Raw genomic sequence first — 25,225 nt, forward strand, 5'->3', positions numbered from 1 at the left:
CAAATGAACAGAGTAGCAAGTTTGAGTTAGTTGTGTTCTAGACGAGATTGTTTAATAGGGGTTGAGTTTTGGCTTTTCCTTGAAAAGTGATTTAGTTGTGAACTATGCTAACTCTACAAACGGAAGAGTTAGTGATCGATATTGGAATGTTTAAATCCTTATTGGGTTTGAGTTGGAATATATCGATCATTGATGATTCTTCTTATGTTTGTTATGAAGTGCGTTACATCTAGCTATAGATGGATTTATGGAGGATCGATTAGATGATCACTTGTTGAGCATAGTTTCATAATGCTTAGTTTTTGGATTGATGCAGATATGCTCTTCATTAGCTTTGGCATTATGAAGTTTAGCTTACGGATGTGTTGAGGACGATGTTGTGGGTTATACCATGATTTCTTCTTAGCATTGAAGTTAGTTCATGCGAGACTCATGATCATTGTTAAGGAAAACTTGGCTATAGGCTCTTTGAACTTTTGGTTCTTTGAGTTTTCATCCTCATTGTTCCATTTGTTAGGAGTTGTTGAGGAAGGCATTTTAGCTCATTAGCTTCGATGATGAAATTAGTATTTGCATCTAGTAATCATTGGTGATGATTGACTATCATCTAGGATAGTTGATTATCCTTATCACAAGGTTTGCTTGATTGTTGTTGATATCGAATGATTTGCTATTCTTTGGGATGGTGGATTCCTTCTTTGACAATGATTATGCATTTCTTTCTTGATGGGATGATTGATGATCTTTCGTGATGGTTAGTTGTTCTCTTTGATAGCTTATGGCTTTTCGCAATATCACATGTTCCTTGTGGTTTGCTCTGGATTGGTCTCTTGGGTTTGAGACATCAGTAGGATATGGCTGACACTTGTTTCAGCAATTTGAGTTTCTTGATGTTGTTGGCTGGGATCTATTCGGATTTGCTAGTGTGATAGTTAGCATGAATGAGTGTTTGTTGGTCTTGCCACATTCATTCTGTTGATTATTGCTCGAGTTAGTTCTGATAGATTCGGATGTTATTTCCTTTTGGTGATACATTTGCGAGCATTTTGCTTGCCAATTAATGATACTTTGTGTTCTTTGAGTTATCTGTTGTAAGTTGTTTCGCATACTGTCTACAATCTTTGGTAGTTAAGTTTCATCCTTGAGTTTCCTTGATGATATACTTGCTATTAAATTTTGTTGGATGGTGAATCTTATGTTTTCCAAACATGATGATCTTGGTGGTTCCTGTCCTATACTATTAGTTTATCGAATGATAACTTACTTGGAATACTTTTGTGTTCTAATCTAAGATATACTCATTGATAATTAAGTCTCTAAGATATCATTGTTTATGACTTTGATATTGTCCATCTATTAATCTTTGAGTTTGGGCTAGTATAGGCAAACTAGCTTCGGCACTTCGTGTGCATGTTGAAATCTCTAGTCATGGGGTAGCTACTGTCGACTAGTCACATAACCCGCCTCTCTGTCGATGTTCCTTATTCCGTTAAAAGGGCGTGACCGTGTAAACAACTCTAACTGCCTATTTACAGTAGTCTATCTAAACCTTACCGACGGGTTTGGTTTCTTTGTTCATGAGGGTTGGGGCCTCTGGCTTCTCTCTCTATGTCCCTGCGGGCAGAGGTGTATCACACTTTTGTAAGCTGGGTGACTCCCAGAGCAGCAGGGGTGGCTAACTTCGTTGGTCATTTCCTTGTTAGTGACGGCCGGAAGGTGTCTGAGCTGATAGCGCATCTGCGTTAGACAAAGAGGTTGCCTCCTAACTCATTTAAGTTGGTGCATTTTTCACATAGTGTGAATACTGTGAATTTTTTCTGGAGTTGTTTCCTTGGTGGTATTCTAGACTCAAGTGTGCATCGACGAGGACGTCGATCTTCCCTAGGGGGAGCGTGTCGCGAATGTGACTTCGGGTATCGAAAGTTACCTGTCGACTAGTTCTTACGGACACTCTTACCTTCCTACCACGATGGCAAGAGGTCGGTATTGCTGGACCCTTTATCAACCCCTCTTATTCAAGTGTTAGTAAACTGGACTTTGCATTTGTACTTGGCCGGATGAGCATAAGGACAGAATTCCTAAGTGTCTATTCAGCCAAGCATACTTAGCCTGGCTTTTTAGTTCTCTTTTGCTCTGTTTTGCACTGGCTTGACAAGAACCCTCACGTATTGAGATTGGTCCCTCAATATTGCTACATGATAGCTTACCATGTCTGCCAAACACCCTCATTATCATGCCCTTTGTGTTGGTCTCATTTCGGTCCCAAATATTATTTATGAAAAGTGTTTAGATTTGCTCATTTGGCATATCTACGGAATGTAGAGATCGTCCTGAACACAATGGTGTTCGTCCCGTATCCAAATTCGCAATCTAGGGACATTCCATATTTAAGTTTCGAGCTTGTCCTAGAGACTAACTCCTGGTACTAAGGGAGGCTTGGGGTGAAAGCCTAAAGCGTGTGTTCCTCAAGGGGGGGGGGGGCTATGGGGGGTTCTAAATGTATAGTAGGGATAGTGGGTAGGTCGGGCATGGCCGACTAACCTGAGGCATAGTCTAGCTCTCGCTTGCGTGCCTGTCCTTGTTCTGCGTCCGGCTTGGGTCTAAGCCCAAGTTTCATTCCATATTAGTTAGTGGAGTACCCATGTTCTTGTGTTAGGCCACCAATATGCCCAAATAACGCCAGACTCCATTTGGCTTCATTTTGCCTGTTGTTCTTGGCGTTGGGATGCTGGTTGCTCTAGGACTGTTCCAAGTTGCTCCGGGCTCCTATCCCTTCACTCCTTGGGCTGTATGCTCGGGAGTTGCTCCATGGTCCGGTTTTGTCACTCCTTGGCTCCATGCTTGGGAGTTTGGCACCGTTCCTTCGTTAAGTGGCCCAAGGCTTTAAACCTTAGGTTCCACACCACTGTCCTATGGACACGTGGCATGTGTCACATGGCATAAAGAGGGTTTAGGTTCCGCTTCATGGTGTTATTCTATGGTAAATCACCATAGGATTGTGAGACACAAAATCCCTAGGCCCCAAAGTGGAGCCGGAAGGGCGCCACATGGTAGTGGCCGAAGCGAGAGCCAAACGAGCGTAACACGTTTGGACCAAAAGCTCCGACTTGAAAAAGTCAAGAGCAGGAGTGGAACTCCCAACGAAGTGCTCGAGGAACGAGCACGAAGCGAGCAAAAGGCGAGGCTCCAAAAAGGGACCCAAAAGGACCAACACATGACACATGGGAGTGTCCGAGATGGACCCGAGTTGGAGTCCGAAGTGGAGTCCGAGATGGACCCGAGTTGGAGTCCGAAGTGGAGTCCGAGATGGACCCGAGATGGAGTCCGAGATGGAGTCCGAAATGGAGTTTGAGGTGGACCCGAGATGGACCCGAGTTGGAGTCCGAAGTGGAGTCCGAGATGGACCCGAGATGGAGTCCGAGATGGAGTCCGAGATGGAGTCCGAGGTGGACCCGAGATGGACCCGAAATGGAGTCCGAGATGGAGTCCGAGATGGACCCGAGATGGACCCGAGATGGAGTCCGAGATGGAGTCCGAGATGGAGTCCGAGATGGAGTCCGAGATGGAGTCCGAGATGGAGTCCGAAGTCGAGACCGAGACCGAGACCGAGACCGAGATCGGGACCGAGACCGAGACCGAGACCGAGGCCGAGGCCGAGACCGAGCCCGAGCCCGAGTCCGAGTCCGAATCCGAGTCCGAGTCCGAGTCCGAGTCCGAATCCGAGTCCGAGTCTGAGTCCGAAGCCTGAGAGGGTGAAAGCCCAAAGCGTTCGTCTCCCAGACCCTGGGGGGTTTGGTGAGCTCCAAAAGTATAGTAGGGGGGGAGGACTGCAGTGGAGCCAGTTTGGCCAGGAAAGGCCAGTTTGGCCCAGGAAGGCCGGACCCAGTGTTGGGTGATGAGCTGCCCACTGGGAAGTCCAAGACTAGAGTGAACACAGACCGACAAGCGGGGTAGCTTGGTGAAGTGTTCAAGAGCCGGCTCTAGTTCCCCCGGGAGATCGACTGGCCGATGCTCCCAGTCCAAGTGTGGGTGGCACTACTTACTTGGATACCTGGTGTGGCTCAACAGAACCCGCTCTAAGCCCATGGCTAGAGCACCCAAGGGCAGAAGGCGAGGAGAGTACCCAGGTGGCTCGCGTAAGGCCACGGTGTTCCGAAATGTTGTCCCAAAGGCCCAGACTGTGGAAAGGAAGAGGAGCAGTCCTCTGGGGTAGTGACCAAGGACACAGTCGTGCAGTAAGGAAGTCCCAGAGGACCGTGGGACTTAGTGGTCGGGCCTGTGGGTCTCAATCCAGTGGCAGTGTTGGCAAACACGGCCAGGGGCAGAAAGGGACTTAGTGGGAACTGACAGAGGGATATTGGGGAAGGCTATTCCCCTTGTCGGTGGGCATCCTAAGGATGCTAAGGAGTGGATCTGAGATGACCACTCACGGATGGTTTGCCTAGTCTTGGAGAGCCAAGATGGTGATGCAAGTGGTATTGGACTACCAGTGTGGCAAAGGTGATTGGGCATGGCCTTAGCATAACGGGCTGCTATGTCGGTGGTACCTTTGAGTGTCGGTCATGGGATCGGACACGTGGAGCACTTGGACCAAGTGCAAATGTTGAGTGGCATGGATGCCATTCTCGGGGCTAGCAAGTCCCAAGTCTTGGATTGGACTTATGGAGGTTGTGAATGAGACTCCTCCAAGTGGTCAGAGGTGTGGTTAAGTGACTAAAGTAGAATGGAAAATTTAGTCGCTTACAATTTGGTATCGGAGCTGTTCCTTAGTCCGACTTTTATTGGTGCTCAAGTACATCACCACTAGTGTTGGCAACGGAAGGTCTGAGAAGTGGGCCTATCCTTGAGGAGTAGCAGGTCGGGAAGATATGGCTCTCCATTACAGTTCATGTGTGAACTTGTAGACAAGGTGGTGGATAGAAAAGGGCCAATAATGGAACGACTTTGGGATCTTGGGAACAGTATATGGTTTTCCTCATATAGTTGAGGTTGGTGCTCATGAATGTGAGACCAGAAGTAATGACCGTGGGAGGTCAAATACGGAAGAGGACTCAAGTCCTTGAAAAGGTAGCCGGGGCTACCTCTAATAAATGCTGGAACAACCCAAGGAGTTGGGGGTGTATTAAGTGGATGAGTTGGTGTTCTCATCACATGGACAAGTAGTCCTAAGGGGCAAAGGTTGCCCCCAGAGAACAAAATCAAGTGTCGGAGTAACACTTGTGAAAATAGTCCTTTTGAGTAGGACAAGAATACAAGAAGTGTATTCCAGTGAGCTAGTGCCTCACAAGTAGGACCTTACGGGTCTGTGGATTAACCAAGTCCAAAACTGCTGGATGACTCAAGTAGAGTCAACGGATGGTCCTAAAAGGACTGATGAAAGCATTTGGACTGAGGTGTGTTGTACCCTACAAAGGATGGGGGGGGGGATCATAGGATCCAAGGATGAGAACAGAGGGTATCTCATCGATGGCAAAATGTGCCATGCTAAAGTTATGGGAAAGGTGTTCCCAGAAGAAAACAACTTTGACATAAAGTTGTGTGTGACCTCTATAGTGCAGTGCTAACGGATGGTTGGCATGAGAAAGAGCGGTGTTGGTCTTGGCAAAGACTTAGACACGAAGGGGAAATGTCATAGAGGTAGGCTCGTGAAGCCGATGGTGTGGAGACACCAAATGTGCCAAGGTGTGATACCTTGAGGCTATGTTGGTGGGTTCATGAGAACCCCTTGCCAAAGGAATCCCAATGGAAATGGGAATAGCATAGCCTAAGCTGCAGAGCATGCAGTTGGAGTGTGGTGACCCAGATAATGATGGAGGTGTGCAAGCACCAAGCAATGAGTTGTAGGATTTGACAACTATGAGACAACTAAGCAAGAGGTGCAAAATAACTGGTTAAATGGGTAGAAGGTAGCTACCCAAGACTTCTTAATAGCATAGGGAAGTTGGATATACCCTTACGGGGGATAAGTTGCTTGTGTTGCGATATAGTAAGTCAATGTCATAAAAGGAAATACTCATTGTCAAGAAAGCCATCATTGGGACACCCGAACACTCTAGAACACCAGAAGGTGGTGTTTGATGTCGCGAGGGCAATGAATAAAGCCCAAGGGACTAAGTCCCTAGCGAATGATGGATAAAAGGTGCTATCCAAATGTCCAAGGTTGCGGAGACAGGAGAGGACTGTCTACCCGAGTTGGACAAAGCCAAAAATGGAATTTTGGCAAGGCTAGTGATGGGCATGTAAAGGCCCATAAGCAACAATGTAATCCCAGTGTGTGGGATTATAAGGTGAGCATATCCGGATTGAGGAACCACTCCCTAGGCTATTGAGTAGGTTCATCCCTAAGAATACTTGCTAAAGCATGATAGAAAGTGCAAAGCTATCCTCCTGGTCTGGAGGAGAATGACCAAAGGAAAGGTGTGAAGCCAAAAAGCAAGAAGTAAGGGGATAGAACCGAACCGTAGGAATCAAAAGGCATAACCAAGGTTGGTTATGCCAGCTGGGAGTGGAGAATCAAGTGGGGGCTCGAGGGTGTTGCTGCTAGCAACCGTGATGCCATGGAGAGTCTAAAATATGGAATTGTCCATGTTAGACTATGTGGCATTTGGAAGGCTTGCAAAAAGGGAGGCCTTAGCAAGCTGAGGGACAGAGTTCCTTCAAGGTTCCCAAAGACGATTCTAGGTAGCTTAGTACCTAGAAAGGCCAAGTGTAAATGGTTCATGGAACGCGCGAAATCAGAGTGGCGCAGCAGAAGCGTGGTCTTGAAGCTTGCCATGAGGCAAGGCTATCAAGGTTAGGGAAGTAGTTCCCGAGTGTTCAAGGAGAGGGCTTTGAACGAAAGTCGATGGTCAAGGACTTTCACGCTTATGCAGGAACCATGTTACAGTGGTCGGAGGACTTGCCAAGCGAGATTGGCAAGTCGGGGGAACAAATACCCTAGTTGAAGGTGATAACTTCAAAAAGGGTGGGCCATGGGGCCGAGCATGGAGGAGTCCATGCATGATCACAGACATGTCAAGTGAGAGGACTTGGCAGTGTGGAGGAACTAGGTTCCTAAGCTGTGATCTGTAGCACGCTTTAAAAATAAGTTGGTGCACCGGCGTGGGGAGTCACGCCAGGCATCTTGTGTGATGCCGTCCGTAGATGCATATACGGAGGTTGGGTTCGAGTCCCGACCCTCTAGTGCTTGGGTTCGAGTCCCAAATCACTAGGGCGTGGTGATGGTTTGGAATATGAGGACACTCATATTTCGGTGGTCATGGACTCTCAGTGGGGAGACTGGTTTGGGCACACCGCCAAGCGAGGGATGCCTCGGAGTCGTGATGCACGGTTAGATTGCTTAGTGTGAAAGCTCAGCATATCTAACTTGAACGCTTTGGTGCAAGTGGCACCAAGGTCGTGGTGAGTGAGATGAGGACACCTAATCTCAGTTGCTATGAACCCTTGGCCGTAAGGGCTGGCTTGGGTGCACCGCCAAGTGTGGGGGATGCCCCCGGGGTTATAGTCAACAACTTGGAGGTCTAGAAGACCAAGTACCTCTTGGCAACTCTGTTAAGGTGCTAAGGTGAGATCACTAGGTGATCTTATGGCCAGATAAGGACAAGATCCTTGGTTGGCTAAGGAATGAAGTTCCTGGTTCAAAATGTTGAAATTGAACTGTTTAAGGTGGTGTGGCTTGGTCGTGATGACCAAGTGGGAAGAGCACCTAAGGGAAATAAACTATGTCCGTGCAATGGCATAGTGAGTCCGAGGAAAGTAGTCTCTATAAAAGACCCATGGGAGGGTCACGAAGTTGGGCCGTGGATAGAGCCCATAGCAGAAGATGCTAAAGAGACGTACTAGGGGTGAACATCCTCCGGACTTGGCAAAGAAGAGTCTTTGCTATGGAACCGAAACAATACCTCAAGAAGGGAGGTAGAGATTCGATGTTGCTTGGTGCAACAATCAACGGATAGGAGCAAAAGATGAGTGGCCAAGATAGGGCCGTGGAATCCCTTGGAAGGAATCCAAGTGACAAAGTTAGGCGAGGAACACTAATGTGTTAGACGCTAATAAGTTGCGGGAAAGGAAGTGTGTTTCCAAGGAGGGATTCCGAAATGCTCCGATTTGGCGAAAGTGGAAGCTCCAAGGGAGGGAGCGGTAAGGTAGCCAAATGATAGGGCCATGAACAGCCCTAGCACAAAGTATAATAACTAGAACTTTGGCACGAAATAGAAGAGAGGATGATGGTGCCCTCGAGTAGAGAACTTCCTAGAATGGGAAGTGGAGTTGCACAAAAAGGTGCAAGGCAAGGTGTCGTAGACACCTAGGAAATTGACTCCAAGAAGTCAAAATTCAAACTTCCAAAGTGCAAAGGTTATATCGATGGAAATCGAGACTACTCGAGAAGGAGTAGTGGGATTGACTTAGAGAAGGGTCTCTAAGAGGTTTAGCGAGAACTAAACCAATAAAAGGAAAGAACCACTATATGTGGTCCAATCAGTCTCTAAGTTGGAGAGACTACCCTCCTTAGAGGATATGCAAAAGGCATGGTGAGCCTTCAATGTCCAACCATTGACGAATATGGAGAAGGCATGGTGAGCCTTCAATGTCACACCATTGACAAATATTGGCTACGCGCCAAGGATGGAAATGGTAACACATGCGGGTGTTACTTTATAAAATGGTTCACCGTTCGATGAGGACATCGAACTTCGTCTATGGGTGGTGGAGTTGTGAGACACAAAATCCCTAGGCCCCAAAGTGGAGCCGGAAGGGCGCCACATGGTAGTGACCGAAGCGAGAGCCAAATGAGCGTAACACGTTTGGACCAAAAGCTCCGACTTGAAAAAGTCAAGAGCAGGAGTGGAACTCCCAACGAAGTGCTCGAGGAACGAGCACGGAGCGAGCAAAAGGCGAGGCTCCAAAAAGGGACCCAAAAGGACCAACACATGACACATGGGAGTGTCCGAGATGGACCCGAGTTGGAGTCCGAAGTGGAGTCCGAGATGGACCCGAGATGGAGTCCGAGATGGAGTCCGAAATGGAGTTTGAGGTGGACCCGAGATGGACCCGAGTTGGAGTCCGAAGTGGAGTCCGAGATGGACCCGAGATGGAGTCCGAGATGGAGTCCGAAATGGAGTTTGAGGTGGACCCGAGATGGACCCGAGTTGGAGTCCGAAGTGGAGTCCGAGATGGACCCGAGATGGAGTCCGAGATGGAGTCCGAGATGGAGTCCGAGGTGGACCCGAGATGGACCCGAAATGGAGTCCGAGATGGAGTCCGAGATGGACCCGAGATGGACCCGAGATGGAGTCCGAGATGGAGTCCGAGATGGAGTCCGAGATGGAGTCCGAAGTCGAGACCGAGACCGGGACCGAGACCGAGACCGAGACCGAGATCGGGACCGAGACCGAGACCGAGCCCGAGCCCGAGACCGAGCCCGAGCCCGAGTCCGAGTCCAAATCCGAGTCCGAGTCCGAGTCCGAGTCTGAGTCCGAGTCCGAGTCTGAGTCCGAAGCCTGAGAGGGTGAAAGCCCAAAGCGTTCGTCTCCCAGACCCTGGGGGGTTTGGTGAGCTCCAAAAATATAGTAGGGGGGGAGGACTGCAGTGGAGCCAGTTTGGCCAGGAAAGGCCAGTTTGGCCCAGGAAGGCCGGACCCAGTGTTGGGTGATGAGCTGCCCACTGGGAAGTCCAAGACTAGAGTGAACACAGACCGACAAGCGGGGTAGCTTGGTGAAGTGTTCAAGAGCCGGCTCTAGTTCCCCCGGGAGATCGACTGGCCGATGCTCCCAGTCCAAGTGTGGGTGGCACTACTTACTTGGATACCTGGTGTGGCTCAACGGAACCCGCTCTAAGCCCATGGCTAGAGCACCCAAGGGCAGAAGGCGAGGAGAGTACCCAGGTGGCTCGCGTAAGGCCACGGTGTTCCGAAATGTTGTCCCAAAGGCCCAGACTGTGGAAAGTAAGAGGAGCAGTCCTCTGGGGTAGTGACCAAGGACACAGTCGTGCGGTAAGGAAGTCCCAGAGGACCGTGGGACTTAGTGGTCGGGCCTGTGGGTCTCGATCCAATGGCAGTGTTGGCAAATACGGCCAGGGGCAGAAAGGGACTTAGTGGGAACTGACAGAGGGATATTGGGGAAGGCTATTCCCCTTGTCGGTGGGCATCCTAAGGATGCTAAGGAGTGGATCTGAGATGACCACTCACGGATGGTTTGCCTAGTCTTGGAGAGCCAAGACGGTGATGCAAGTGGTATTGGACTACCAGTGTGGCAAAGGTGATTGGGCATGGCCTTAGCATAACGGGCTGCTATGTCGGTGGTACCTTTGAGTGTCGGTCATGGGATCGGACACGTGGAGCACTTGGACCAAGTGCAAATGTTGAGTGGCATGGATGCCATTCTCGGGGCTAGCAAGTCCCAAGTCCTGGATTGGACTTATGGAGGTTGTGAATGAGACTCCTCCAAGTGGTCAGAGGTGTGGTTAAGTGACTAAAGTAGAATGGAAAATTTAGTCGCTTACAAGGATAAAGAGTTAAAACCATGTGCGCTACATGTTGTCCTTCTACCAATCCGCCCTCGAAGCTTGTTTAAGTTTGGACCTGTACCAGCAAACCTTGCTTTTTGTGCAGCCAAAGTTTTTTATGATTGCTCAAGAGATCTAGTAAGGTCAGAAAGCATAGTTTCATAGAAGGATACTTTTCCTTTCCTTGCTTCAGAAGCTCTTCAACTTCAATGTTTGCTCTTAGAGAGATTAATTGTTAGTGTAAGTGCAATGTTATCAAGTGGTTGATCATAGAAAAAATGTAATATTTGAATGTGACAAAAAAAAATGAAAGAAAGCTTACATAGAAAATGTAATGGCCCATTAAAACATTTGAACTTCCCACCATACAAACCAACATTCCATTTATGGAGGGTGTTCAATTGGCATTTTGTCTCCTTCACACCACTATATATACATCTCCTTTGCTTTTGCCTTATGCTCCTCTTTAATTGATGCATCCATCCATTCTCGAAAAAATTGTTTGAATTCATTATGAAAGTTAGATTTGATGCATTGGCAATATTTGTTGACACTCTTTGCCCAATGAAACTCACAACTCTTCTCTTTACTTTGTAATGGCTAACTTTTATCACCTCCAAACACTTGTCACATAGCCAATCAATTAGCAACATCTGCCATAAATCCACGGAAGTTGGATTTCTTCCCAGTTCATTGTTCAACAACCTTGGACATACATGTCCATAAGATGGTGGACAAAAGAAGATTAAATTGGCAAAGGAATTGAAGTGCACAATCACAAAGACAAACTATATTAGTATTGTGGCTAAAGAGTTTGTTGTTGTGACTAAGTCATCAAAGGGTATGAGTTATACTAAAAAATCCATTTTGTACCCATCTAGATTTTACATAAAGGGAAAACAAGGGAAAGGTATATTTAGCCTACAAGCACATCTATTATATTTTTATGTAGAAATTAAACCAAGATTCTAAAGTTGACCATCACATCCACCAGGTAAGCCTTATAATTATGGAGCTTGAGAAGTGTTTCTAGATTGCTTTTAGTGTTCAGATCTATATTTATATTTGTATTTTATTAGTCAAATTTACTTGGAAATATAGATTAAATCAAAATTTGAAAGATGAAAAAATGTTGATTCAAGATGAACCAATGTTTTTCTTGTGTTTGAGAAGTCATGAGCTCAACTCGTGGGCTCATGAGCTCAAAACCTACCCAGGCTCAAATATTACAATGGTGATTTAGAAATAGGTGCTGGTAAAATGTCCACTAGATCATTTTCATTCATTCATTTATATTTTGTTTATATGGTCTTACAGCCCACCCAAGAAGCATGAGACCAAGGGATTTATATTTTTATTTACAGTATTTTTTTATTCACATCCATATTTGCTACAGGTGCTGAGGTAAAATCATTATGTTGCTTTAGACCCTCCTAGACTTCTTATGCAAGCTATGATCTAAGCCATTGAAAAATGTGTGGCTGCTCTTAGGCTTAAAATAAGGGAAAGGAATACAACTAGCAAAAGGATTCTCATACTAGAGTCTTTCTAATTGGCTTGGCAAAACTTTGAAACTTTCAAGTACCAGAGCTATTATGATAAGCACAGTAATATATCAAAAGTCTCAGATTGATGATTGGGTCATATGGCACAAAGTGAATTTTTTTATAGAAATCTATGAGTTGTTATATTTACCCCTTCTAGTTATGATCTAATATTACTAAAAAACTTTGGCCAAGTTTTGGGACTTGTCTTTTGGGAAGGATGCTGTCACTATATTAAAGATGGGAGGAGTCCAATGATGGCATAGAAGGTAAGCAGTCAACAAGATGTTATTTGGAATTTATCCTATTAACATATTTAATAAAGTATAAGAGTCAAATTTATTTACAAATAACATTTATTTAGCCAGAATATATAAAATATGTTAGTTGGATGATATGCTTACAATATCAAATGTATACATTATTATCATGGTATGATTTATCACATAGCTTCTATATTGTATGTTGCAATACACATTCTAATGTAGATGAAAGCACTTGTTTAAATTTCAAATTGCTTCACTACCAATTAAATACTAAAACAAAAATTTATATTATATTATATAACTTTTCTTCATGAAAATTTTACTAGTACATTGCTAGAAGGTGCTAATGTTTAGCCAATAGTGGGGGTCTGAGAATTTATAATTTCAAGCGCAAACAGTTCCAGGGAATTTGTGTGACCTGTCCTTGGTGATATTTGCCACTGCTGCCACTGTGTGGAAGCTTTGGTTCCATGACTTTGTGATCTTGTGACTGGGGCTCTTCGTGGTGATGCCCATGCCGAAACACTGCTGCAGTGACAACATCATGATCCAGGCAACCTAATGCGAGCACGAAAAGGACAAAGAGGTGCAGAAGCAAGCTCGCAAGTGCCATTCTTGAACTGCGAATTGCTGAGCCTAGGTTGTGTATTTTATAGAGAAACACCACATAAGAAACGTCAAAAGAGGGGTGCTCATGTCAACTTTTGACATTTAAAAACAAGACAATCACCGAGTGGATAAACACAAGGCGTGGAGTGTTTGATGCCTTGTGTGCAAAGCTGGGGGAGCAAAACACACTGTGGGAGATTATATTCCATGGAGAAATGTCAAAAGGCAGAGTGGGGTTCTCTTAAGTAGATTCTCACAAAGCAGCACTATTTTGTTGACAAAAACTGTCATTATTTCCAGCGATATTGAATCTGAGACTAGATGAGAAGCACGCTGTCAAGCGTGCTTCTCAACCTTAACAGCATCAGTAGCAACAGCATGGCCACCGTGACCACCGTGGCCACCATGCCCACCATGACCACCTCCTTGAGTCTCAATCGATTCAACACTACCAGCGTGGCTGTGGCCACCGTGGTGCCATCCAGATCCATACCCCTCCAGCTCCGCATCAGAATGTCCGTGACCACCGCCATACCCACCATGGTAGCCACCACCATAACCACCGTGTCCATATCCATATCCTTCCGGCTCAACCAAGTCATGACCACCACGGTAGCCACCATGGTAACCACCACCGTAACCACCGTTTCCATATCCATATCCATGTGGCTCAACTGAGTCACCGTGGCCATGACCACCGCCGTTGCCACGGTGACCATACCCACCATGGTCCCCATATCCTTGTGGCTCAGCTGCATTAGCGTGGCCACCATAGCCGCCACGACCACCAGAGCCACCGTGGTAGCCTTCTGTGTCAGCATGGCCGTGGTGACCGCCACCACCATAGCGGGATCCTTCTGGCTCGGCAGAGTGACCATGACCACCACCATACCCCTGTGGGTCTAGCGATTCATTCTCTTTCTCTGGGACAACTCTAGCAGAGAATGCGAGGTGGGAGGCACAAAGCAATGCTGCGAGAACTAGAGAGACGCTCTTCATTGTATCTTCTTTCTAGTTTTGGAAGCTAGCCCGAGAAAGGAGTGAAGAGCTTCGGTTATATAGAATATCGAGCATTGACAATGTCAAACATTAAGAATTTCATAACTCTTAGTGGAGGGAGAATCTTTGAAAATGCGAGGGGGCCGAATTATACCATCCCAAGAAGATCACGTCTTTGTTTCTTCTCATGAAATTCTTGTTAAAATCTTAACTTTAAAATTCTTTTCTTTCGTCTTGTTCTTGGAATCCAAAGGAATGCTGTCTAGAAAGCCTTTTTGTGCCATTGTCCAGACCGCATTGTCAAAAAAAAATTAAAAATGGGAAGATGCATCAAGCTAGTCCATGATTGTTCATGCAAAAGCAAATTTACAGCTTTCATAAATGTTTCATGTGACATAAATTTGACTCATTGCATAATAAACATTCAGAAAATGCCGATTTTCTATCAACTGTGTAAAAAACATAGACATTTTTAAAGTGCAGTTCTGAAAAATTCACTTAAAAATTCATATTTCTTGAGATTTTGAGGTTCTCTCTACAAGGTGTACGTTTTCACAATAACATTAGCCACCATTGATCGTGCAGAGAGACTGTTTAATGTTGTGTCAGCTAATTGACCTCGGTTGTCAGATTGAGAGGTGCTCACAAGACACACTCGGTGGTGTAAGGAGTGGAAATCTGGGTTATGCATAGCACTGCTGGTGGAATTGAGATTCTGCAGCACCAGGTTGCACTCCTTGTTCATGTGAGAATGTTTTTCTTTTTTTCTCACAGCTCGAATATAAATGTCTTCCTTCTCATATTTTATTCTATTTGTGTTTTCCTCAGGTTGAAAGAGAAGACTATTGTAGGGTATGCATAAGCATTTTATATGAGCCTGGAATTTTAGACTCTTTTTTTTTAAATTCACTTGTACTAGGACTTTTATTTATTAGAATATTTTCCTCTTTACACTCAATCAAGGAAGGAACATCAATTTTCCAAGAGCAGCACCAAAAATTCATCACCAATAAAGTCTGATAAAGAAAAACCATGGGCTCCTTTGCCAAACATTTGCAAAAATAACATGGACATGATCACCAAAAACTTCATGAGCACAAGAAACAACAACATTTCCCTGAGAATCAGTGTGCCTGCGCCCTGCCCCGGTGGTGAGGACAAACTCACAAAGAGATTGCACATGCCACTTTAGAGATCTTTCACAATGGCAACAACACCTGGCTGGGCTCCCAATCACAAGATGTCGTATGCCTGATGTGGCAGCCTGGGAGAGGTATTTTGAGGGGATGGATCACAGCAAGAATGTAGTGGCATGGAATTGTATCATTCTAGGATGTGTATACAGGGGTGAGGATGAATTGGACACCTCTTCTCTAGCATGGGGCTTCTCTAAATCACATAATGTTCTCAAGGTGTGCACTAGCCTTGTGAAGAACAATCAATTACCAATGAAACAAATAAATAGTGAATCCTAGACCAACCTCCCAACCTTTAATGCATTACAGCTTTAACCACAACAACCTAAAAGTCATTAACAAACTAGTGATAAAGTTTATCGAAAGGTTATTCCACTTGTTTTTGGGTACACACATACTTCTCAACATTTAATTTTACCCTAAACTAAAAGAGATGCCTTTTCACCAACACATAGATCTTTAGTACTTTCGGATGCCTAGCACTTAGCACATTATAACACTCAACCAAAATTTGTTTGATGAATTTATCAATACGAGGAACCACTATATATCCTTTTTTCATTAAGATTCCATCTCATATCTCAAATGATGCAAACTTGTTACCCTTCAAATCTATAAAGGTGTCCCTCAAAAAACCCTTCATATAAATATCAGTGATCGAAGTTAACAAACTCCTTAATCTCATCCAAGAAGTTGCTGGATAGTTTCATGAATGAGATAAAATTTATTATCCTAAATATTGCATCAAACACTTTATTGTCACCTCTGTCCTTGTACCGGATCTTAATAGACAATTCTTGTAAGAATTCTTGCCAACTAGCAAGATGGCCTCAAAGATTCTTTTGATGACTAAAATATTGAAAAAATTGATGGTTTGAATCTATATGAAAGTCCAATCCATAAAAATAATGTCACCATTCTTTCATAGTAACAATCATAACATACAACTCTTTATCTTCAATTTTGTTGTGTGGTTAGACTTATAGCTCATAAATATGACCAACTTAAAGTATTATGCCCCAATAGTAATGTCATTTACATTTGTTTCAACCATAAGAAGCTTAATCACCAACTCTGAAGCATTAGTCAATGAAGTATCACTATTGCCTATCTTTGCCTATAGATTTCACCATAGTCACATTAGCATTTGTTAACCCTTCCAAAACAATCCTTGCTCTAATATCCTCCACTTTATCCTTCTTTTGTTGGTTTAAATGAAGTTTCTTAACCATATTGCCATCTTCATTCTTCAAGCTTGAATGCAACAATAATTGTTTCTTCTCTAAATATGAAGCATGGGTTGGCTGGTCATCACGTTGACTAAGATCATCCTGTTGACTAAAGTTGACTCAATTGACTGATGGTTTTGGTGAAAAGATCTAAGCCCTAGTGATAACATTATTAGGAAAATAATTTTTGGCACATCCATTAAGCTTAAACCTTTGATGAAACATTGCACCTCATTATAAATACCTATGAGACTAAGGTAAAGATCATAAAACTTGCTAGCATATACATCTAAAGATAAAGTCCCTTATTTGATCTTTAGCAACTAATTCACAAGATCAACCTCTTTAAACTTAAACAAAGCATGGAAAACTTTTATCAAATCCCTTCAAAAAGTTGGCTTTGGATTAACTTTGATATCACCATGAAGAAATATAGCTTATAAGCTTTGTCACAAAAAATCAATTTGCACCTATCTTTAGAAGGGTTGTGATATTAACAACTTCTAACCGAATTAACCTTTTATATATTATAAACATCTGGTGATGGATTCCATTCCATGATATTATAATTTTTAGCATGCTTGACGTACTAATAATAATCACAAACACGAGATTGATTCAACCTTTGAGGTTCTATATGAAGTAGGAAATCCTTAATAAGATTGATAAAATCCTCTTAACCCCTTTAATGTTGCTTTGAACCTCAATAATTTAATGTCCTTATTTCACAACATCATCAAAAGATTCTTCTTCCTCATCATGGTCATCATCACTAACGCTATACTTCTCATCAGGATTTATATCCCACTTATCTGCCATCCCCAAAAACTCCAATACTAATGAAACACAAACCCTAGGCCATTAAATCCCATATGCCATATAATATTCTTAAAATATTCCCACAGTTTGTGTCTTTGCTCTTGAGAGAGACTTTCCAGAGGAGTGGAAGGGAGATCCACACTTGGGTTGTGAGGCTCAATAGAGAGGTACACACTTATGTTGCAAATGCTCTGATTGATATGTAAGCAATGTGCAGGAGCATGGTGGACGTGAGCATTGTTTTCGAGAGAATGGAGGAACTTAGTGTCATCTGGGATATTAGGACTTGCAGACGCCGGGGATGAGGAGCTAGCTCTGGAGTTCCACTAGCGAATGCAACACGAAGGTTGTCCTCCAGACTCAATCACCTTTGTCGCAGTGCTCAAAGCTTGTCAGAGAAGGAAATCGCCTTGGACAAGTCTGTGAAGCCAGAGGCGCTATGAAGAGGAAGAATCCTTCACGCTCAAGCAACAAGAAACGCTCAAGAAATCCAGCTCTTCATTGCAAATGCGCTCTTGGATTTGTACTCCAGGTGTTTGAAGGTATAGTCTCGCTCTGGTCACCTGGAACTCTGTAGTTCTCGGCTATGCAGAGGGTGGAAATGCGAGAAAGCTCTGGAGCTGTTTGCCAGGATTCGAGAAGATCCAAACTACGTAACCTTTCTCGCAGCACTCAAGGCTTGTGTGTGTTCGGCACAGAGCGAAGCAGGCACTTTTGTCAACGGGAAAGTGTTGAAGGTGGCGAGCTTGTCGAGAAGGTATTACTGTACGTGCTCCTTCACTTCAAACGGCCTCTTGCCGACAATGTAGATTTGCACCTTCGAAGGTAAAGGATTTGTTCACTGAAATACTTACACACAGCAGGAAGACTTGATTATATATCTGGGGTCCACTGATCCTGAGCGGCTATTACCATGGTGAGGTTATAATGGCAATATCAACTTTATAGAGGAGAGAGAAGTGATGAATTGTCAGTTTTAATTAGCTAAGGTATTACAATGGTGATCTATAACTAGGTGCTGGTAAAGTGTCCATTAGATTATTTTTATTTACAGTATATTTGTTATTCGCATTCACATTCGCTACAGGTGCTGAGGTAAACGTTATATTGCTTCAGACCCTCCTAAACTCTGCTCTTGAGGCTTAGAATAAGGAAGGGAATATGGATTCTCATGCTGGAGTCTTTCTAATTGGCTTGGCAAAACTTTGAAACTTTCAGGTACCAGAGCTATCATGATAAGCATTGTAATGTGTCAAAAGTCTGAGACTGATGATTGGGTCATATGTCATAAGAATTCTTCAAGTGAATTTTGTTTTGCAGAGATTTATGAAAATTTGTGCAATATTTGTCTTAAAAAATGTAACATGTAGAACTCACTTACTTTTAATTATTTTTATCTTGAACTTTGGTTACAATTACCTCTTATAGTGATAAGTTGGATATTATTATGTTACTAAAAAACTTTAGTTAAGTTTTGGGATTTGTCTTTCATGAAGGATGCAGTCAGGGATGGGAAGAGTTCATAACAATATTGGAAAAATTTTCATGTTTTATCCTAATAACATAGTTAATAAAGTATATTATTCAAATTTATTTACAAAAACATTTTATTTAGCCAAAATATACTAACAAATGACATTGTCACAACCAAGGCTTATAATATCAAATGTATTTTTTATTATCATAGAAAATTTTAGAGATTTTTGTTTAATTAAGAAATATGATTTACTACATAGTTTATATTGTATTACATTCTGATGTAGATAAAAGCACTCGTTGAAATTTCAAATTGCTTCACTATGGCAAGAAATATGTGTCTTTACTACCAATTAAAATCTATTTTTTAAAAAAAATTATATTATATCACTTTGAACATGAGAATCTTACTAATGTTTATAGGAAGGTGCCAATGCTTAGCCAACATGCTAGAAGGTGTGAAACCCAGATGGGGATCTGAGAATTATAATTTCTTCAATTCACAAAGGCCAAAACAGTTCCAGGGAATTTGTGACCTTGCCTTTAGTGATGTTTGCCACTGCTGCCGCTGTGTGGAAGCTTGACTCTGTGATCTTGTGACTGGGGCTCTTCGTGGTGATGCCCGTGCCGAAACGCTGCTGCAGTGACAGCATTATGATCCAGGCAAGCTAATGCGAGCACGAAAAGGACAAAGAGGTGCCGAAGCAAACTCGCAAGTGCCATTCTTGAACTGCGAATTGCTGAGCCTAGGTTGTGGATTATATAGAGAAACATCGTCTATAGTCACATAAGAAACGTCAAAAGAGGGGTGCTCATGTTATCAACAAACATGCCCCAGAACTTTTGACATTCATCCATGGACGAATTTTTTTTTATAAAAAACCAAGACAATCACTAGCTTGTTTGCATGCAATAGTGGATAAACACAATGCGTGGAGTGTTTTGATACCTTGTGTGCAAAGCTGGGGAGCAAAACACACTGTGGGAGATTATATTCCATGGAGAAACGTCAAAAGGCAGAGTGGGGTTCTCTTAAGTAGATTCTCACAAAAGCAGCACTCTTTTGTTGACAAAAACTTCCAGCATTAAATAATAAAAATTATATTGAACATTATTTAAAAATATCTAGATGACTCAAGCGTGCTTCTCATCAGCCTTAACGACAGCATGGCACCGTAACCACCATGCCCACCTCCTTGGGTCTCAATCGATTCAATACTACCAGTGTGGCTGTGGCCACCGTGGTGCAATCATGGCCTGATCCACCATACGCCTGTGGGGTCTAGCGATTCATTCTCTTTCTCTGGAACAACTCTAGCAGAGAATGCGAGCTGGGAGGCACAAAGCAATGCTGCAAGAACTAGAGAGATGCTCTTCATTGTATCCTTCTTTCTAGTTTGGCTATTAGCCTGAAAGAGCTTGGGATATCGAGCATTAACAATGTCAAACATCAAGATTTCATAACTCTTAGTGGAGGGAGAATCGTTTGAAAATGCGGAGGGGCCGAATTATGGCATCCCAAGATCACGTCTTTGTTTCTTATTGGTGCTAAAATCTCAACTTTAAAATACACAGTCTTTCGTCCTGTTCTTGGAATCCATAGGAATGATGTCTAGGAAGCCCTTTTTTGCAAGCTCTGGGACTCTACAGAAGATGCACAAAAGAAAATTTAATCAGCTAATTTATAGTTGTCAATGGCCATATATTAACTTTAGAGAGCATTTATCATTATATGTTTTTTTCAATAGAAGGTCGATTTAAGCATGCTTTTCATCGACCTTAGCTTCAGTAGCAGCGTGGCCACCGTGACCGCCACCGCCACCACGACCGTGACCTTGAGTCTCAATCGACTCAGTGGTAGCGCTATGGCCGTGACCGCCACCATACCCACCGCCATATCCACCTTTACCACCGTATCCATATCCCTCCGGCTCAACCGAGTCAGCATATCCGTGACCACCGCCATATCCACCATGACCATACCCACCATGGTAGCCTCCGCCATAGCCACCGTTGCCATAGCCACCGCCATAACCACCGTTGCCATAGCCACCGCCATAACCACCGTGTCCATATCCATATCCTTCCGGCTCAACTGCTGCGTGGCCACGACCACCGCCGTAGCCACCACCACGACCACCGCCGTAGCCACCACCATGACCACCACCATAGCCTTCCGGCTCAACTGCTGCGTGGCCACGACCACCGCCGTAGCCACCACCACGACCACCGCCGTAGCCACCACCATGACCACCACCATAGCCGCCACGAGATCCTTCCAGCTCCGCCGAGTGACCACGCCCACCACCGTAGCCACCGCGACCACCGTATCCTTCCAGCTCGGCCCCCTGTGGGTCTAGCGATTCATTCTCCTCCTTCTCTGGGACAACTCTAGCAGAGAATGCGAGCTGGGAGGCACAAAGCAATGCAGCGAGAACTAGAGCGACGCTCTTCATTGTTGCTACTCAAAGCTTGTTTTGTGTGAGACTGGTGTCGAGGGCTGGGGTTTATATAGAGTCTCAGGGATTGACACTTCAGCGTTAAATTTTCAGTGGAGGGAGAATCATTCGAAAATGGCGGGACCGGGGGGGGAATATGCCATATCAAAATACAACAAGATCACGGCATTGGGAAAACAACGATTTCAAAGTCTTTATGATTATCAAACTATAAGAACCCTTATAATTGTTTTTAGAACCATCGGTGGCCATTGCAAATCGCTCCCTTGCTTATGGCACCTTGGTTCTTTATGCAAAAGACCAACCCTTTTTTATCAGTCTTTGTTTCGTTTGTTTTTTTTTTTTTTCCTTCTTCTTTCTCGTTGTTCTTCTATGGAACTTGAGCTCTTACCGCAAACTCAAGAGCGTTGATGTGAGTAACGTGGCTCCCAACGCTCTCCACATTGAATGCCACTCCTTTGAGCGGCACTGCGTGGAGCTGCTGCTGGTAGTGCATCTTAAGTTGATGGTTTGGCTTCAAGCTACTCGGCTGGTTTACTTGGAGAACGGGCCTCTGGAGAGCCTGCAAATCGTTCAATATCTTCTCGAACGATGGTCTCTGGCTGGGATCACTGCCCAAGAAAGAAGGAAGTTATAGAGTAGCATGAATCAAGCAATGAAAGCTTACTTCTGCCAGCACTCTTGGATGATGCTCGCAATGCTCGGGTCCACATCTGGTGGAATGGGGAGACGACGGTGCTGGAAACCCACGGCCCCGACCACTTGCATGGGGTTCATCCCGTGCCAAGGCTTTTGCGACGTCGCTAGCTCCCACAGTATCACGCCGAAGCTGAAGACGTCCGATCTGTTCCAAAACAATATGTCGAGTGAGAACACCAGGCAAGACCAACATTACTTTTCGTTAGATGGTTCGTTGCGCAGAACCTCCGGTGCCATCCACTCGGGCTGTAAGATCGAACACGGGAGATTGTTATATAATTTGCTATAGAAATAACTGCTACTCGTTACCGTTCCAGCGGTTGATTTAGATGACAAAAATGTGCTGTGCTTGATGCGAGACAGTCCAAAATCGCAAACCTGTCATAGCTCACCAGTAAAGACAAATATATGGAGCATTTTTCTAGTTACCTTGACCACCCAGTTCCTATCTACCAAAAGATTTGGAGACTTCAAATCACGGTGAACTATGACGGGTTTGCAGCTATGTAAATAATTCATTCCCTCCGCCTGGACACCCAGAAAGCTCAATAGTGGATAGAGTTCGAATCGAAAACTTACCACATCCAGAGCCATTTGTAGACGCCTTCTTCTGTCAAGTTGATTGTGCGGTCGATGAAGCAGCTTAAATAAACTCCCTCTGCATGCAGACCATTTTATAAGACGAAGCAGCTTGTTGCAATTCCTACCTGGGAAGGTATTCTGTCACGATGGCAAGGTTTGGGGGATGGGCTACGGCTCCCATGAAGAGAACAACATTGGGGTGCTTGAGTCCCCTCATTATTTGCACCTGTAAAATCATTAAGATCACTCACGACTCCACAAATGCATGATCACTTACTTCACTTCTGAACTCCATCATCGCATCTCCAGAAAAATCCTGGTCAAGGAACTTTTTCACAGCGACTTCCTGGGAATAAGGGTACAAGATCAGTACGACTTATATAAGTCTTTTCAATACCAACAGAACTTACTGTGCCGGACCACTCCCCGTGATACACTTCGCCATAAGATCCTGAAGTACACGAACATAAAAAACTTTGGAAAACAAAAAACTAGCTCAGAAACATACCAATACCAACACGCTCCCCGATATTGATGTCCTCCCAGTTTATTTCCCATTCGGCTGCATCTTCCAAAAGCACCTGGCTGTAGACCCGCTTTCTCGGAGAATCATACCCATTCCTCGAAGTAGCAGGACTAGATTTTTGAATACGGTTGTTGTCAAGCGAAGATTTACACGCTCCTGTGTCTGTACAGCTGAGAACCTCAGTAACAACTATTGCAGTTGCTAAGCCGGAATTTACAGTCCCGTCGTCCTCAATAGTCCCCGTTGCCACCACAGCGACAATCTTACTTTCGGCTACGTTTTCTTGTTCCATTCCTCCTCCTGCATGGCCACTTTGGGACTGGGACGCATCGGTACATAATGTTAGTCGAGGAAAAGGCTCCTTCGAGCGGCCACCAGGCTCTTGTCTTTTCGATTCCACGACCAACTTTTCTTCTTTTTTGTTAGCTGTTGTTGCCTTTAGTGAACCACTATATGATGCAATTGTTGCATCTAGTGGAATAAGAGTGCCCGGCGCCCCCATCAGATCAATGATGAACTCCCTGTAAGCAGTTTTCAGGATTTACAAACAGGAAGATTTTCCAAAACCAACCTGCCGTCGTCAGCCTTTAAGATGTTCAAGACACCATCTTCGACCCCAGTATAGTGGTTTCCCTTGACCAAACGACATGGAAGATTCACACAATCCGCCAAAACCTGTAGAAAAGTCATGTACCACAAAACACGAACCGAAATCTTTTCGTCACCTTGAAAAGCAGAGCTCGATGCCGTGCGAGACCAACGCCGAGCATTCCCAACGGCCAGACAACGTTCTGCAGAGCGCTCCGCAACTCCCAGCCCCTGGTTTTCCAGGCCGTAAGAATGTCAATGTCGCTAACCACGACCCCACCCAAGGCCTCCACAACCAGCTCTGCAATCCTGTTTGCCAAGCCATTCCTGATGGGGTTTCTGTCCAGAAGGCTGCAGTCCGAGGATATACACATTGCTCTCTGCTCCAGCTTCCCAAGCTCAAGGTCAATGACTCTGTTGACAAGGATCACTTCGAAGTTCACCGATTCCGAAACTTCCGTCTCCTGCAGCTCTTCGAGCGAGGGGATCTTTTCGAAGCAGAGTGGACTAAAGAGGCCGTATATGTCATAAAAGCCGTCTACGACCTTGTCATCATAGTTAAGCACGTTGTAAGCCTGGAAAAGAAAAGATAGAAGGAAAAAAAATCAACCAAACCACATGCTTTGTCAACTTTACGAGTTCTTACCCAGTATCTTCCAGTTAGAACCTCAGCCTGTCGATTATCCGGTGAAGGGCTCAATCCCAGACTTATTCGCTTGGCAGCTTCGATCTCCACGATCTCTGGATCCATACTATCACTCTTCGAAGCACTGAGAGCCAGCGCTAACTGGACTTGATACTCCTCCTCCTCCACTTGGAGCTCATCTATTGTGAGCATGCTACTGGCAGCACCCAAATCCACCGGCGCTCGAGCAGCTCCTTCGCCTGTTTCACCTGGATTCCCATTCCCTGCCGGCGTCGGGGGCCTCGAATTCCTCCGGAGCCACCCCGAGAACCCCGAATGCTGCCTCTGCTGCTCAAACGGCGACGGCGACGTCGACGACGAGGAAGAGGTGGAAGCCGTGGCGGCGGTGGGAGTGGTGTCCGGAGACGTGCGCTCCTCGTCCAGGCGATCGTAGTGATCGTTCCCAATGTGGAGCTTCCGGAGGAGGTTTTTCATGGCCGCTGCTGCTGCAATTCAAACCCTAGAAACCCTCACAGCGCCCGCGCACCTGCGATTCCCCAGCGAAATGGATCAAAATCGAGCGCGCTCTCTCGCGAATCGGCGCGCCGCGTACCTGGAGATCCCAGATCCAGCGCCAAGACCAACGGCATCGCATCCAGGCGCTCGCAAACCCTCACCCGCGCGTTCTAGGGTTCCATGCCGTTGCCCCTTCGCTTTCTGGCTTGCTCCAGGAAGGAGCTGGGGGCCGTACGCGAAAATGCGCAAATCCAATATGGGCCTGTACGGAGCTGCTGACTATTGTTGACTGGAAAGAGCTTTTTGGAAAAAATTTTAGTCGCGAGGCAGGTAAGAAAAAAATGAGCGCCAAAATGTTTTAACCCAATATTTTTGAGTTGCGAAAGAAGAGTTTCCATCGTTTCTTTCTTCCAAGAAACGCTCCACAGTCTCCAAGAATCCATCTTTCTCTCCAGGCGATGGCTCGATTCGCGGCGCCCACACCATCGCCATCGCCATCGCACAAGAAATCATCAAGATCGTGCGCTGCCGCCGAGAATTCTCCAGCGGCGGGAAAATCTTCGCCCAGGAGGCGAGGGGGAAGAATGCC

General features: G+C 44.9%; 2 protein-coding genes across 3 annotated transcripts; both read right to left on the reverse strand.

Moving 5' to 3' along the window:
• Positions 1 to 12,697: 12,697 nt before the first annotated feature.
• Positions 12,698 to 13,921, reverse strand: LOC9651412 (glycine-rich protein DOT1). Its single transcript, XM_002989413.2, has 2 exons — positions 13,277 to 13,921; positions 12,698 to 12,871 (listed from the first exon to the last, which is right to left on the reverse strand). The coding sequence occupies exons 1-2, from the start codon at positions 13,919 to 13,921 to the stop codon at positions 12,698 to 12,700; spliced, it is 819 nt and encodes a 272-aa protein (XP_002989459.2).
• Positions 13,922 to 21,268: 7,347 nt separating this feature from the next.
• LOC9651414 (probable serine/threonine-protein kinase SIS8) lies at positions 21,269 to 24,857 on the reverse strand. 2 transcript variants are annotated; one of them, XM_024663159.1, is made up of 14 exons: positions 24,734 to 24,857; positions 24,142 to 24,667; positions 23,633 to 24,070; positions 23,479 to 23,582; positions 22,890 to 23,428; positions 22,792 to 22,832; positions 22,659 to 22,727; positions 22,507 to 22,607; positions 22,379 to 22,457; positions 22,229 to 22,327; positions 22,109 to 22,177; positions 21,996 to 22,045; positions 21,768 to 21,944; positions 21,269 to 21,711 (listed from the first exon to the last, which is right to left on the reverse strand). In XM_024663159.1, the coding sequence occupies exons 2-14, from the start codon at positions 24,613 to 24,615 to the stop codon at positions 21,471 to 21,473; spliced, it is 2,481 nt and encodes an 826-aa protein (XP_024518927.1). In that variant the 5' UTR covers positions 24,616 to 24,667; positions 24,734 to 24,857; the 3' UTR covers positions 21,269 to 21,470. The 2 variants fall into 2 exon arrangements, with proteins under 2 accessions (XP_024518927.1, XP_002989461.2); XM_002989415.2 differs by having other exon boundaries at positions 24,142 to 24,857.
• Between the last annotated feature and the right edge of the window lie 368 nt (positions 24,858 to 25,225).

The sequence above is a fragment of the Selaginella moellendorffii genome, unplaced genomic scaffold (assembly GCF_000143415.4).
Source record: "Selaginella moellendorffii unplaced genomic scaffold, v1.0 SELMOscaffold_97, whole genome shotgun sequence".
NCBI classification, from domain to species: Eukaryota; Viridiplantae; Streptophyta; class Lycopodiopsida; order Selaginellales; family Selaginellaceae; genus Selaginella; species Selaginella moellendorffii.

What these genes read in the sequence shown, in the direction of transcription:
- LOC9651412 (XM_002989413.2), bottom strand. Translation starts at nt 13,921, where the DNA reads ATGAAGAGCGTCTCTCTAGTTCTCGCAGCATTGCTTTGTGCCTCCCAC. An exon ending in TTGCTACTGATGCTGTTAAG is followed by an intron (nt 12,872 to 13,276) that starts GTTGAGAAGCAC and finishes TGCTCGCATTAG; the next exon opens with GTTGCCTGGATCATGATGTT.
- LOC9651414 (XM_024663159.1), bottom strand. Translation starts at nt 24,615, where the DNA reads ATGAAAAACCTCCTCCGGAAGCTCCACATTGGGAACGATCACTACGAT. An exon ending in CGGGGAGCGTGTTGGTATTG is followed by an intron (nt 22,833 to 22,889) that starts GTATGTTTCTGA and finishes CGTGTACTTCAG; the next exon opens with GATCTTATGGCGAAGTGTAT. An exon ending in CTAAATCAACCGCTGGAACG is followed by an intron (nt 22,046 to 22,108) that starts GTAACGAGTAGC and finishes TCGATCTTACAG; the next exon opens with CCCGAGTGGATGGCACCGGA.